Genomic DNA, 16,633 nt, shown 5'->3' on the forward strand with positions numbered 1-16,633 from the left:
CCGGCAGTGTCAAAGACCTGTCTGGGTGGTGGTGCTGATGCATTCCTAGAAAAGGCCACTCTTCCCATCTGGATTCTTACCAGCTTTGTAGGAAGACTCAGGAGTCCGCAGCTGTACCCTCACTGAACCCAGTCACTAACATTCTACTAAGTGGGAGAAGGGGGCTCCACAGCATCCCAATCCCTAAAAGCTCAAATATTGCCATTGAGTACCATCAAGTCTACACAACCATGCAATTGCCAGGGGTATGACTGCCCACCTCTTTACCCACCTAGGGCACAAGTGGACAAGAACTCAAGGAGCAAGACATATACCCAGGTGCTTGAATCCTTTCAAGATGTTCATGCCCTCCCCACCCCCTTCCCCAAAATGCATGCCTTTCCACCTGAATTCCAAACCAACTGACAGGCAAAAGCATGAGACAGATAGGGAGCAAAATACCAGCTTTCTTCCTCATAAAAGCTGGGGACATGGTTTGGATGTGTGTCAAAAAATAATTCCTCAATCTGAACCCCTGAACTGGGCTTATCCACAAGGCCCAAGGCTGCTCCAATCAACCACACACATTCCCCATACCCCAGACCGCTGTCCCTGTGCACAGGAGCTCGGAGGAGCACAGAGCCCTGGCCCCTCCAGCAGGATGAGCCCAGGGAGACCCACCAAGGAGCAGACTCACTTTCACAGAACTCCCAGCCTCAGAGTCTCCCCAGGAAGAAGGGAGGGCAGGGGGGCCAGGAGTCCTGCTGACTGATGGGCCACCTCCCAGAAGGGGACATTGGTGTGGGGCCTGAGTGCTCCCACTTGGGTCCCAGGTGTGCCTCCTCTCCATTTCTGCATCCGCAGAATGCCAGGTCTTCATCCTCTGGGCCAGTGGCTGCTGATGCTGTTACCTCCGATTCCTCCTGCACCTAAATTCTCAGGCCCGGGACTCTGTCTCCTCTCCGGAACAAACCCTGTCCCCACAGGGTCTCCCAGGCCAGAGACTCAGCCCCCTAGTGTGGTCTGAATGGAAGCTGCTCCTGGTGAAGCTAAGGAAGCCCGTCCCCTGGGTGTTTTCTCTGCCCCCTATCTCTTTTTAGTCGCTGCCTCTCCTGCTCTCCAGGTTTCCAGGCGCCGTAGCTAGGCTATTTTCCTGTTTTTGGAGTCATTGCTCAAACAAGAAAACTCCTGGGGGCTGGCCCTGCCCCTCCCCTTGGGTCCTCCTCCCCTTGCCTCCTGGTCCTGACTGTCCCTTTTTGTCCTCCATTCCTGCTGCCACATGTCCTGATGGCTGAGAACTACTGTGGGGCTGCAGAAGGAGAGAGACATGTCTGAAAATACTCAGAAAATTAGTTTCACTTCTAATTTCCCCGTTTGGGAGGAGCTCTCCCCGGATGATTGTACACACTTCCTGCTTAGGCCTGGGCAGCCACGCTAGACAGAGGCTGGGGACACAGGAGGGCTCCAGGCCCAGAAAGGGCCCAGGGCAAGACGATGGCCAGTGAGGGCACAGACCTCAGCACCAGGTCAGTCTCTGTCTTCCTTCCTTTAACTTTCTGTCTGGCTGTGCTGCTGCTTTAGTGAGTGTCTTTAGACACTCGTCTAAACCTTGACCTCATCCTGCTTTACAAGAACACTCGTGTGCAATGTAATGAAATGCAGGAATACTAGTGAAGGAATCAGATCTTTAAACTGCAAAGGGGCAGCTGCCACAACTCACAGGACTCTTGTCTTACAGCTACTGCTCAGCTGTGGGCCATCTGGACTCGGCTGTCCTTTCTGATGCAATTTGTTATTTTCTCATGACCTCTGAACCCTCTCGTTTCCCTCGGGACCCCTCTGCCTTCAGGTTTTTTCAAACAGGGTACTTTAGAAAATATAAAATTCTGGGTGCCTTGGTCTCATACCTGAGCTAAGGACGGGTCAGTTCCAGGCCTATTCCCTTCTCTGGCTGGGGCTCTGGACTCTCCCTCCAGGGATCTTGGTCTAAGGGAGTAAACGAAAAAGAAAGGGCCAAGACATGAAAGACTAGTGCAGGCTGAGTATTTTCATCTGTACTTTGAGTTTCTGCTCTGTAATGGGTTATACCTCTAACAAGGCAAAGGCCAGAAATCCCATCTTTTTCTCTAGTAATGGGTCAGAAATAACATTACTTAATATGTTTAACCTTTTTTAATAGAAAAGAATTACATTTTCCATTCTTGCTCATAAAATTTCAAATGACATGCAAGTGTGTAGAGGGGAAATTCCCCTTCACTTGCCACCTGCCTAAGCTGTCAGTCACGGTCCTTTTGAGTGTTGTGGGCACAGAATTCCATGTCTCTTTCTCTGTGTTTACACATATAACTGGTTTTCCTAAATACATAATTTGTGTTTTGTTTTTTAACAAAGAGGATTATATTATATATGCTATTTTGCATTGTTATTTTAGTAGTGAAAATATTAAAGATTTTTTCACATGAATGAACATACAGATCTCCTCCATTCTTTTTTAAAGCTGCATACTACTCCATGGAATCAATATGCCCTAATTTTTTTAAAAGAAGTTTTATTTTTTTAATTTTTTAAAAATCTTTATTGTTTAAAGTATTACATATAGTATTACATGTCTCCTTTTCCCCCCATTAACCTCTCCCCAGCCACCTCCACCCCCCACACACGTCCTTACCCTCCTAGTGTCTATGTCCGTTGGTTATGCTTATATGCATGCATACAAGTCGTTTAGTTGATCTCTTATGCCCGGCCTCCCTCCCCTGCCTTCCCTCTGAAGTTTCACAGTCTATTCGATGCTTCTCTGTCTCTGGAGCTATTTTTGTTCATCAGTTTATGTTGTTCATTATTTCTACATATGAGTGAAATCATGTGATATTTATCTTTCTCCAACTGGCTTATTTCGCTTAGCATAATGCTCTCCAGTTCCATCCATGCTATTTCGAGTGATAAAGAATTCTTTCTTTTTTACAGAAGCATAGTATTCCATTGTGTAGATGTACCATAGTTTTTTAATCCAGTTATCTGCTGATGGGCACTTAGGCTGGTTCCAAATCTTAGCTATTGTAAATTGTGCTGCTATGAACAAAGGGGTGCATATGTCCTTTCTGATTGGTGTTTCCGATTTCTTAAGCTATATTCCTAAGAAGTGGGATTACTGGGTCAAATGGGAGTCCCATTTTTAATTTTTTGAGGAAACTCCATACTGTTTTCCACAGTAACATGCCATAATTTTTAAACCATTCTCTTCCATTGACAGATACTTAGGTCATTTCAACAAGCTGTGATAACAACAATTATGTATTTCTCTTTTTTGCTTGTGTATGCACTAGAGGCCCAATGCAAAAAATTCGTGCAAGAGTAGGCCTTCCTTCCCCCAGGTGCCCTGCCAGCACAGGCTTCTGGCACCTGGGACCCAGGCTTCCCTTGGGCCCTGGCTTTGTCTGGAAGGACATCTATTAGCATATTACCCTTTTATTATTATAGATATATGAATTTGTCTTGTGTCACTAACCAAAAAATCAAATTGTTGAGGCAAAAAATACTAATACTTATGTATTTACATATTCTGCCAAGCTGCCTTTCTAAGGAACTGAACCAATATATTCTGCTAGCAATAGCAAATAAGATGAATCATCTCCCAACACCCATTTTCACAGATTCATTTAGTTAATTTGCATTTTCTGATTACATGGGAGGTGGAGGTATTTTGTGTCTATTGGTCATTTAAATTGCCTCTTAGGTGAGTTGCTGGCTTATTTATTGCCAGTGCTATTAGTTGAAGAGATTGTCCTTTCTTTGATGATAAGGGAGGGTTTGTTAATTATGAAAGTTATAAATTTACTTTCCTTTTCTTTAATTTTGTTTATGGTGACTTCTACTTATAAAGCTTGAAATTTGAAGACTTATTATAATATTGTTTTTTATAAGATAAATACACCCTGGTTATCCTATCTAATAAAAGGGTAATATGCAAATTAACCACCACTCTGTCACAAAGATGGTGGTGCCCATAGCCACAAGATGGCGGTGCCCAGTCCTCTCAGCCCTGCTGGAGTCCCCCAGTCCTGGGGAGGGGGGGTGAGGGGGTGTTGCCGCTGAGAGCGTGAGTGGCCTGGTGGAATGCTTGCTTCATTGCCGTGGCTACGAGACAAGCGTTCTGAGCCCAGCCATGGATGGGCCTCTGGGCTGTGGACAGCCTCTGGGTAGCAGGTGCAGAGCAGCCAGGCCCCACAGAGAGCTACTGGCACATGGATTCGTGAGCAGGGCTACTAGTTATGAATAAATAGAAGTGATGCTGAAAGTTACTGGTGAATTCCATGCACACCATCTTCAACCATAGTTCTCATGTTCTTAAGGTGGCAGAGTCAACTCTACCTTTACTTCAGTGAAAGTTTCTTCTCTACTATCTTTAAAAATGTATTCTTATTTAATTTTGGGGCAAAACTATTCTTCCATTGGTACAACTTTAGCCTTCACAGCTTTATCTGTCCCTAATAAATCTTCTCTTTCTCTCTTTACTTTCTGTTGTCTCAAACCTTTCTTCTATAAGAGTTATTTAACTTTTAGTCATTTTTTGGTTTCTTGTTATATCTAACTAGAGGCCCAGTGCACAACATTCGTGCACCTGGGGAGGAGTGGGAGAAGAGGTCCCTCAGCCCAGACTGCGCCCTTTCATAGTCTGGAGCCCTCAGGACTCCACATTCCTTAGGGCTGCCGCAGAGGCGGGAGAGACTCCTGCCACCACCGCTGCACTCACCAGCCGTGAGCCTGGCTTGTGGCTGAGAGGCACTCCCCCTGTGGGAGTGGACTGACCACCAGGGGTCAGCTCCTGCAGTGAGCATCTTCCCCCTGGTGGTCAGTGCATGTCATAGCAACCAGTCATTCCACCGTTCGGTCAATTTGCATATTACCTTTTAATTAAATAGGATATTTTTTGAAGTTGGTTGTGTTTTTTTTGAGGGGGTGTCTTAATTTCCCTCAATTATTATTTTTTAATGGTCACAGAACTAATTTTATTTTTTAACTTTATGCAAGCTTGACTGTAAACCACGTGTTATTTTATCAGCCCATTGGTGCATAGTTGCTTTATTTAGTTGTTTCTGTGATATTAAGTGCTTTGGGGATGTCTTCCTCACCCTCTGGGTTATTCCTCCAGATTGACCCTGTCTGCAGTTTGGTGCCTGTGTTGCTTCACTTTCTTTCTATTTATTTATTTACTAGAAGCCCAGCACACAAAATCACGTGGCCCCGCCCACCCACGCCAGTCTTTGGTCATTACGGCATTATGGCCACTGGGTTTTTATCTATATAGATTTATTTATTTATTATTTGTTTGTTTGTTTATTTTCCATCACCATTTATCCCCTCTATGTCCTCTTCACCTCCAACCATCCCTCAATACCCCACTCCCCAATCACCACACTTGTATTGCTACACTCTCTTTCTCACGTGCCTGCCATGGTTTTACAGACCATTTCAGGCATGTTTGACTTAGGCAGCTCTCCCTTCTTCCCCAGTTTGCACTGTCCTCATCTGGGTTAACCATCCTTTTCCCCTCTGCTCTGCACTACTGCCCTTTCATTACCCAGGGGCCACAGGAGCAGAGTCTGTTCTATGCTCTCTCTTCTCTGCCACTGGCCCACAAGAGTCTCTCCTTGTGCCTTACTGACTGTCATAGCTCCATATGAACTCTTGACACTTGGTAGAGTACATCTCCCCATCCTCTTTCCTTCTTCAAAGTGTCATGACCCTTTGCATCTCCAAATCAGCATGTCTAAATCTTGTTTGGATATTTTTTTTAGGATTGTAATGATTCTATGGATTGATTAAAAGAGAATTGTCATCTGTATAATATTGTGTATTCTATCTCATTAATATGGCATATGTATACTGTTAATTAAAAATATTTTCTGATAAAATTTATATTTTTCCTTCTGCTAGATTTATTATAAATACTTGATATATTTAGGCTTTTAAATCTACATAATTTAAAATGAGCTTTCTAGCTGTTTGTTATTAATATATAAAAGTAAATTAAAATTTTGCCAAATTCTTTTTAATTTTAATGACTTTGGAGAAATATATACATATTAATTTACATAATATATTTATAATGACAGTTTTGTTTCTACAAATCTGATCCTTACTAGTACACTTATTATTTCTATTTCTTGCCTGTGTTGGCCAGGACTTCCAGTATTATGGTGAATACAAGTAATAATAGTAATCATCTGTACCTTAAGCCCAATCCCAAAGGGAACGCTTTTCTCATTGTACCATTATGGGTAATGTTTGCTGTGGGTTTTCTTTTTTAATATGGAAACTTGCACAGATTAAAGAAGTTTTGTAGTTGGCCTCTGATATTTTCAATGTTTGAGGTGTTTCTCATCCTGTTTTCTACTTTTTCTACTATTCTCACTTGCAAAAATTTTTAAATAAATGATTGTTTTGGAATAATTTTATATTTACATTAAAGGTGTAAAGTTACTACAGAACTTTCTGTATACTGCACACCTAGTTTCATTTCCTGTGATGTTATCCTTTTACACTGTTATAGTATAATTTTCAAAACTGAAAAGCCAACAAGCGTACATCAGTGTTAACTAAACCACAGGCTTTTTTGTTTTTTAAATTGCAACTTTTTTAATTTTTAAATTATAATATATATTCAATATTACTGTGTATTAGTTTCAGGTGTACTGTATAGTGGTTAGACAATCATATACTTTACAAAATGTTCCCACTGTTATTTTCAGTATGCAACTGTCACCAGACATAGTTATTATATTACTAGTGGCCCGATGCATGGATTTGTGCACATTGAAAGGAAATTAATTAGAAGAAATATTTTAATATCACTATTCACTCTTTCTCTATAATATAAGTATCAGAGATGAAAGAAAATTAGTAAAATGTATTTGAAAATAATATATAAATTGATTAATGAATAAATAACAACAACAGGATCGAACAACAAAGACTTGATATAAAAACAACATTGATAAAAACAAAGACTGATAAATTGATTAAATTTATTCTAATATCTCCCTGTATACCATATTAAGAGTAAAAACACTTTCAGAGTGCTTGACTAATTTCCCTTGTGATGAACTTTAACATTTTTAACTTTAACATCACACGCTCTTCAAACTCGAGAGAAAGCAACATATAACTGATCATGTCTGAAAAGGGGTTCAGGTAGGAATATTCCTACTCTGTCTAGAGTTTGTCTTTGTGATTTATTAATAGTCATCACAAATGCTGGCATCATGGGAAACTGTCTTTGAATTCATTTAAATGTGAGACCAGTGTCAGCTGGGGACAAATATCGCGCATGCGCAAGTCAACATTTATTTTTAAATTGCCAGTGAGTGTCATATGTACCAGCCGGTCAGTCAGACAGTCAGTAACTTAGCCTTTTATATAGAAAGATATATAGATATATAGAGATATATATATATGATTAATCTTTAGTCTAGTTTTACTTTTCCACCTTACTCAAAAATTACATTTAAAAAATTGTATGTACTCCAATTTGCCAATGTTATCCTCCTGTGTCTTTTATAAGAATGTATACACACACACACACACACACACACACACACACACACATACTTGGATTTTGTATATCCTCATTACCAATTCTTCCCAAACACTCTACAGAACTATAAAAACTCTTCTCAATATGGTGAGACACATTAGATAATTGATCAGTTCTGTTTATTTTCTAAGTAAGGTCTCCTGGAACCCTTTATTCTCCTGCTCTAATTACTTCTGATTGCTTTAGGCCACCAGGGCTGACCTTCTGAAGCTTGATCTCTCTCAGGTTGCATTCTGTTTTTTGGATTATATGTATTCCGCTTTCTTATTTTACTCCCTCATTTTGAGTAGCACATTATCCATAGCCTCCTGAATATCATAGAAGGTATGCATATATTTTAAGATCATTCATGGATTTTTTTAAATGATTATTTTTGACCTCACACTTGTATGAAAATTTGGTAAGGAAAAAGGCCTATTCCAGAAATTAATTCAGTCTATTGTCTTGCAGTTTACAGTATTGCTAATGAGAACTCTGCTGCCATTCTGATTTCTGATTCTTTCTTTGTATGTTACTTGCTTTGACTCTGAGACTTTCTGGTTCTTTAATCACTTGATTTCATGATAATTTGCTCTGGTGGGAAGGTTGGTTTTAATCATTGTTCTGGATACTTTAGAGCTCTTTCAAATGGAAACTGATTCATTTCAATTCACATAATTTTACTTTCAATATTTCTTCAACAATTTCTTCCCTTCTGCCTCTCTCTTCTATCTTTTTGGAATTCCTGATAGTTGGATATTAGGTCTCCTAGGTTGATCCCCTACAAGCTTTCTGTTTTTGTGTTTTCTTGGCAATCTTTGATAATTTTTTCTTTTTTGCCATATTTTTAATTTCTAACAACTCTTTTTTATGTTTCTCCTTTTTTTTCATTTTATTTATTTATTGTTTAAAGTATTACAAATAGTAGTACATATATCTCCTCTTTTTCCCCCATTGACCTTCCCCCAGCCTTCCTTACCCCCTGTCGCATGCCCTCATCCCAACCCCCCAGTGTCTTGTATCCATTGGTTGTGCTTATATGCATGCATACAAGTCCTTTGTTGATCACTTCCCCCCTTCCCCAACACTCCCCAGGCTTCCCACTGTAATTTGATAGTCTGTTCGATGCTTTACTGCCTCTGTATCTATCTTTTTGTTCATCAGGTTATAATGTTCTTTATTTTCCATAAATGAGTGAGATCATGTGGTATTTTTCTTTCATTGCCTGGCTTATTTCACTTAATATAATGCTCTCCAGATCCATTCAAGCTGCTGCAAATGGTAAGAATTCCTTCTTTTTTATAGCAGCGTAGTATTCCATTGTGTAGATGTGCCATAGTTTCCTAATCCACTCAACTGCTGATGGGCATTTAGGCTGTTTCCAACTCTTAGCTATGGTGAATTGTGCTGCTATGAACATAGGGGTGCATATATCCTTTCTGATTGGTGTTTCTAGTTTCTATATACAATCTCTCTTTTTTAATTATTTTAATTATTTTTTAATTTAATAAATCTTTATTGTTCAGATTATTACAATTATTCCTCTTTTTCCCCCATAGCTCCCCTCCACCCGCTTCCCACCCCATCCTCTACCCTTACCCCTCCCACTGTCCTCATCCATAGGTGTACGATTTTTGTCCAGTCTCTTCCCGCACCCCCCACACCCCTTTCCTCCCGAGAATTGTCAGTCCACTCCCTTTCTATGCCCCTGATTCTATTATATTCACCAGTTTATTCTGTTCATCAGATTTTTTATTCACTTGATTTTTAGATTCACTTGTTGATAGATATGTATTTGTTGTTCATAATTTTTATCTTTACCTTTTTATTCTTCTTCCTCTTCTTAAAGAATACCTTTCAGCATTTCATATAATACTGGTTTGGTGGTGATGAACTCCTTTAGCTTTTTCTTATCTGTGAAGCTCTTCATCTGACCTTCAATTCTGAATGATAACTTTGCTGGGTAGAGTAATTTTGGTTGTAGGTTCTTGCTTCATCACCTTGAATATTTCTTGCCACTCCCGTCTGGCCTGCATAGTTTCTGTTGAGAAATCAGCTGACAATCATATAGGTGCTCCCTTGTAGGTAACTAACTGTTTTTCTCTTGCTGCTTTTAATATTCTCTCTTTGTCTTTTGCCCTTGGCATTTTAATTATGATGGGTCTTGATGTGGTCCTCTTTGGATTCCTTTTGTTTGGGGTTCTCTGTGCTTCCTGGACTTGTAAGTCTATTTCTTTCACCAGGTGGGGGAAGTTTTCGATCACTATTTCTTCAAATAGGTTTTCAGTATCTTTCTCTCTTCTTCTGGCACCCCCATAATTCTGATGTTGGTGTGCTTGAAGTTGTCCCAGAGGCTCCTTACACTATCTTCATATTTTTGGATTCTTTTTGCTTTTTGCTTTTCTGATTGGGTGTTTTTTGCTTCTTTGTATTTCAAATCTTTGGCTTGATTCTTGGGATCCTCTAGTCTGCTGTTAGATATCTGTATAATATTTTTTATTTTAGTCAGTGTATGCTTAATTTCTAGTTGGTCTTTTTTCATATCCTCAAGGGTCTCACTAAATTTCTCAGAGGTTTCAAGAAGATTCTTGAGTAACCTTATAACCATGGTTTTGAACTCTATATCCAGTCGTTTGCTTTCCTCCATTTCTTTCATTTGTGACCTGTTTCTTTGTCTCTGCATTTTGGCTGCTTCCCTGAGTTGATAGAGTGGCTTTGTATGCTAGGTGTCCTATAGGACCCAGTGGCTCAGCCTCCCCAGTTACCTGATGTGGACACTCTTGGTGCACCCCTTTGTGGGCTGTGTGCACAGTCTTGTTGTAGTTAAGCCTTGATTGTTGTTGGTATGACTGGGAGGAATTGACCTCCAGGCCAATTGGCTGTGAGGATCAGCTGTGTCTATGCTGGGAGAACTTCTGTGCTGGAGACACCCTTATGAGACAAGAATTGCAAAAGCCTCTGTGCTCAGCTTGGATGGGGCAGAGTCTCAGGGCGGAGCAGACAGCATTGGTTTCCCATCAGCCCTGCCCTAATAGGCCCCTGTGTCTCAGTGTCCCATGGTAATCGCTGCAAGCACCTCTGAGAGAAAGCTGCCCTCAAGTTACGCCTTCTGCCAGGCAGTCCAATTTCTCCCTGAATGAGTCTGGGTCCCCAGAGTCTCGCCTGGAACTGGAGTTCAGTGCAGTCAGGAGCTTTTGTCTCCCTCCTGCTTGAGAAAGCCAGCTGCGTACTCAGTTGCCCGCCCTCTCCACACGCGCGCATTGGTACCTCTGCCTTCCGCAGTTCCTCTGAGTCTCAGTGTGCTTTTATCTTTCCTGACAGTCCAGTTTCACCTCATATGAGTCTGGGTCCCCAGAGTCTTGCCTGGAACTGGAGTTCAGAGCAGTCGGGAGCTTTTGTCTCCCTCCCGCTTGAGAAAGCCAGCTGCGCACTCAGTTGCCAGTCCTCTTCGCGTGCGCGTCTCAGTACCTCTGCCTCCTGCAGCTCCTCTGAGTCTCAGTGTGCTTTTCTCTTTCCTTCTAGTTGTAGAATTTCCACTCAGCCAGTCTTCCTGTGGTTCTGGATGATGTCCGTTTTGTCTTTTAGTTGTAGTTTTGAAATTGTTATGCAAGGCAGCAGTTTAGATGTTTACCTATGCCGCCATCTTGGTTTCTCCTATACAATCTCTTGTGTGTGTGTGTGTGTGTGTGTGTGTGTGTGTGTGTGTGTGTTTTCATTGGTTTTAGAGAGAGAAAGGAAGGGAGAGGGAGAGAGAGAGAGAGAAACAGTGATGAGAGAGAACCATCAATAGGCTGCCTTCTGCATACCCCCGACTGAAGATCGAGCCTGCAATCCAGACATACACCCTTACTGGGAATCAAATCAGTGATCTCTTGGTGCATAGGATGATGCTCAACCAACTGAGCCACCCTGGCCAGGGTTATATCATGCTCTTTTTTAATAAATCTAATATTTTCTCTCTATTACTGAGGATGATAATGTTTTTAATTCATCTGTTTCTTCCAATGTTCTTTTAAGAGTTCATTTTTCCTCAGCTCCTGCCCCATTATTTGTTTGTTCTCAAAGATCCCATCAGGCATCCACTGGGTATCCATTTAGAAATGAGACATGAACACCTGATTAGGGCTATGTTAATGAATGGATGCCTCTAGATGACTTGTGAGCTTCAATATGCCAGTTTTGCTTTTCACCTCCCCACCTGTCTTCTGAAGTAATGGTGCCTCTGATTCCTGAATCCTTTCATAATTCAAAAACCCAAATTGGCTTGCCTCTTGCTAGTTTCCCTGTAACATCATATGAAACATGTAATTACTATGTTTTCTAAAGATTTATTGCGCTATTTAATACAAAAATTGCCCTAATCGGTTTTGCTCAGTGGATAGAGCATCGGCTTGCAGACTGAAAGGTCCCAGGTTCGATTCCGGTCAAGGGTATGTACCTTGGTTGCGGGCACATCCCCAGTATGAGGTGTGCAGGAGGCAGCTGATCGATGTTTCTCTCTCATCGATGTTCCTAACTCTCTATCCCTTTCCCTTCCTCTCTGTAAAAAAGCAATAAAATATATATTTTTAAATACAAAAATTATGCACATTAATGTATACATCTTCATGAATTTGGACATATCCATACATTTATGATACCATCACCACAACCAAGGTACTAAATATATTCATCATCTCCAAAAACTTTTTTATGCTTGTTAACTATAGGTACCATTTTATAGTAGATCTCTAGAACATATTCATCTTTCATAAATGAATCTTTATACCCACTGAAAAACAATTTCCCATCTCCCTCTCTCCCACTCCTGGACACTGCTATTCTGTTATCTTTGGTTGTTTTGGATACCTCATATAAGTGGAATCATGTAGTATTAATCCTTCTGTGACTGGTTTGTGTCACTTAGCATAATGTTCTCTAGTTTAGCCTGAATCTGTGAAACTTTTTGACATTGTTCTTGGCAATAATTTCTTGGATTTGACACCAAACACACAGGCAACAAATCATTAAGAATTTCAAAACTGTAAAAACAGAGCATTAGAGCAAACACAGTGCCTTGTGTGACCACATAGACGCATGCCAGTATACTGGCCCTACTCTCACATTTAGGACTACGATCTATCTTCAGTTGATTGTGGTATATTCTGTGAGGTAAAGTTATAAATTAATATTTTTGCTGTAGATATCCAAATATCGTATCACCATTTATTGAAAGACTGTCTTTTCCTCATTGAATTGTCTTGGCATTTTTTATTGAAAATCTATTGACCAATAACATAGTTTATTTCTTCACTCTCAATTCTGTACCAGTGATCCATATATTTTTTTTCTGCCAGTATTATTAATGTATCAATTACTGTAGCTTTATAATAACTGTTGAAATCAGAAAGTATAAGTCCTCCAACTTGGTTTCTCAAAATTGTTTTGGCTATTCACATTTCCACATAAAATTTGGGATCAGCTTTGTAATTTCTGCAATAAGGCCTGCTAGGATTTTGATAACTGCATTGAACCTATAAATCAATTAGAGGAAATTGCCATCTTAAATATGTTGAGTCTTCCAATCCATGAACATGGAATGTTTCCATTTATTTAGATCTTTAATTTTTTCGTAGCAATGTTTTGATGTTATCAGCATTTAAGATTTGTGTTCCAGCCCTAGCCAGTTTGGCTCAGTGGATAGAGCATCAGCCTGGGTTCGATTCTGAGCAAGAGCACATACTTTTGTTGCAGGCTCAAATCCCCAGCCCTGGTTGGGGTGCATGCCCTTCCCTGGTTGGAGTATGTGTGGAAGGCAACCATTCCATGTGTTTCTCTCACATTAATGTTTCTCTGTCTCTACCCCTCCCTTTCACTCTCTCTAAAAATGAATGGAAAACTATACTTGGAGGAGGATTAACAACAACAACAGATTTGTGTTCCATTTGTTAAATTTATTCCTAAAAATTTTATTATTTTCCTACCTTTATTTTTTAATTAGAAAATCAACTTTTAAATTTCTAAATTTCCCAGCCAATTGTTTTACAGAAACTATATTATCTCATAAGCTATAGGGGTATTAAATATACTTGTTCTAAAGTCTTACTTTGGCCCTATTTTTTCCTATTTCCTCTGATGTTACCAAAAATGATAAAACAAGGAACTGAAGGGACTGGGGTGAAATCCTGACACTCTGAACTAAGCCAATGTTAACAGCCTGGGTATAACATTGCATCCCTTTCCCAACATTTGCTCCAAACTTTACACACAAATAAAAGACTTTTATTACTTTGATTTGTATAAAAATGTAATCATAACATATTAATATGAAATTTATGTTTTCATTCATCAATAAAACTATACCTTTCCATTCAAATACTAGAAGTAAATAATTATGTATCCAGCAATATGAATTCACCATAATTTACTCAACCATTTAGCTGAATGAATCATCAAACTGTTTTCAGGTTTGGTGGATCAGTGTTACGTTGTTATGGTTATATTTTGCCTCAACAAAAACTTTTGCACTTATAGGCATCTAACCAATAAATATTGATTATCACCTTATGTGTATCAAGTACCCCCCCCAAAAAAAAATCAAAGGACAAAACAGACACAATCCCTATGCTTATAGCTTATATATTTTGAGAGAAGACAATGAATATGACAATAAAAGCAAAATAAAATATATAACTAATTGACTTAATATATTAAGGAGTAGTAAGGACATGGCAAAAAGAGAGCTAGGTTATGGGATTGGGAGCATAGGAGTAGGTTGGAGTTTAATATTGTTAAAATGTCAGTTCTCATCAAATTTCTCTATAGTTTCAAAATGCAAAAGGCTATAAAAATCCAAAAAGCTTTCCTTGTAAAAATTGACAAATTGATTTTTCCCCCAAATGTCTGCATTTATTATAAACAAAGGTGCATATCCCAGACTCAGAAACGCATCAACAGTACAAAGTTGAGACAGATCTGGCGAGACAGTTACAGAGGGACGGGGACTCCGAGGTATTCATATCTGGACCAGCAGCCACCCGGGGCCCCTCCACGTTGGTCGAGAGGCTGGTGGCCCACTGTCCCCGCTGCCAGGACAATGGAACTAGGGTCCAGGAGCTGGTGTGAGGGAGGCAGGAATTGTCAGGTCAGATGGTCCCTCTCCTCTGAGCCAATGTTTCTCTAGGAGCCAGGGGTTTCAGCCTCAGCAACTATCACATTTTAAAACAGAAAAGAGGCAAAAAAAAAAAAAAAAAAAAAAGTTTGGCTAAAAGTATAACAAAGACACTGCAGGGAGGACACCTGAGTGTGTAGGTGGACAGAGGCCACCCTGTCCACTTGTGTCGGGGCCCAGGGCAGCCAGCACTGATGTGGGTGTGGCCTCCAGATGGTCTCAGGGAGGTTGCAGGAATACTCCTGGCTCCAGGGAACTATGGGACCAAAACTCAGCTTAGCCCGGCCCCACCCACTGCCTTGCATCACAGCTCTGTTCTGTGAAGGGAGGCCACTCCTGGGGGCAGGCATGGCCTCAAGCTGGGCTGGCCACTGCAGAAGCCGAGCATGTGTGCTCTCTGCCCACAAAAAGCTGGGCTGTCCTAGTGATGACGACCCCATCTGGCCTCCCTAGGCGGACTGGCCAGGAACTCACCCCATTCTTTGCGTTTTGCTTGAGATTTCAAGGAAGCATAATTTGAAGTGGGGAAGAGAACAAAGTATGGTTCCAGCAATTCTGGTGAGGATCATCCCCACCTTGTCATCATAAGTGTACAAACAGGACACACACACCCCACGGGGAGGAAGGCCATGCCTGCATAGCCGCACATACACACACACACACACACACACACACACACACACACACACATGCACACACATGCACACACGGTGCCCATGCCCACGCTCACCCCATGTCAGCCTCCCTCTCACTCAGGGCCCTCCTCCGAACTTCGCTCTTCCCATCCTGGGTCACTCCATTTCATCTCCTCCCCTTTCCTCTCTCACATCCTCTTTCGGGGGAGGGAAAAGGTAAGTGAACCCTCTGGGCCCTGCCTCCCTTGATGTCAGAGGCAGGAAGCACAGAGCCTCTTAAAGCCACAGCAGGTGCAACCTCGCAGAGAACCAGCATGGGGGCTGTTGAGAGTGAAGGTGAGCCTCTCACGGCCCATCCACGTTTCTCTCCCTCTCCCCTCCTCCCTCTCTGAAAAGTAAAACAAAACAAAAAGATAAGCCTCTTAGTAGAGAAGTGACCTGCCCACTTAGGAATTCATGATCAGAGGACCCTGTGAGGGTACTTTCCACAGAACCACTTTTTTTTTTTCCATCCACAGATTTTCGGACCTAACCTCAGTCTAGCATTTCTTTTTATTTGTTTGTTTTGTTTTGTTAATCCTCACAGACGCTATTTTTCCATTGATTTTTTTTTTTTTTTTTTAGAAAGTGAAAGGGAGGGAGAGAGACAGAGAGAAACATCAATATGAGAGACACATTAATTGATTGCCTTCTGCACTCACCCTAACCAGGACCAGGGATACGTGCCCTTGACTGGAATCGAACCTGGGACCCTTCAGTCTGTGGGCAAATGCTCTATCCACTGAACCAAACCAACCAGGGCTAGTATATCTTTTATACCAGAGAGATTTATGGCTCAAAGGGCCCAAACATAATACAGAGATATTTAAAATGTGGGTTTCGGGGCACATGCCTAGGTTGCATGCTCTATCCCCAGTGCGGGCTGTGCAGGAGGCAGCCAATCGATGTTTCTCTCTCTTCAATGTTTCAATCTCTCTGTCCCTCTCCCTTCAATAAAATCACTAAAAACATTTAAAAGATATAGATATAGATATAGATATAGATATAGATAGATATATAGATATAGATATAGATATAGATATAGATATAGATATAGATATAGATATAGATGTAGATGTAGATGTAGATGTAGATGTAGGTGTAGGTGTAGGTGTAGGTGTAGGTGTAGGTGTAGGTGTAGGTGTAGGTGTAGATGTAGATATAGATATAGAGATATAGAGATAGATAGAGATAGAGATAGAGATAGAGATAGAGATAGAGATAGAGATAGAGATAGAGATAGAGATAGATATAGAT

General features: G+C 40.8%; 1 protein-coding gene across 2 annotated transcripts in view; it reads left to right on the plus strand.

The window, feature by feature from the left end:
* The first annotated feature begins 1,229 nt into the window (after window positions 1-1,229).
* LOC308248033 (nuclear body protein SP140-like protein) overlaps window positions 1,230-16,633 on the plus strand; it is a 71,683-nt gene continuing 56,279 nt past the window's right edge. The window contains exon 1 of one of the 2 annotated variants that reach the window (XM_080667955.1): window positions 1,230-1,505. In XM_080667955.1, the coding sequence (XP_080524081.1) occupies window positions 1,474-1,505 (32 nt within the window). In that variant the 5' untranslated portion in view covers window positions 1,230-1,473. The remainder of the gene's footprint in view (window positions 1,506-16,633) is intronic. The other variant, XM_080667956.1, reaches the window with a different exon arrangement.

This window comes from Plecotus auritus (genome assembly GCF_963455305.1).
Source record: "Plecotus auritus genome assembly, chromosome: 5".
NCBI lineage: Eukaryota > Metazoa > Chordata > Mammalia > Chiroptera > Vespertilionidae > Plecotus > Plecotus auritus.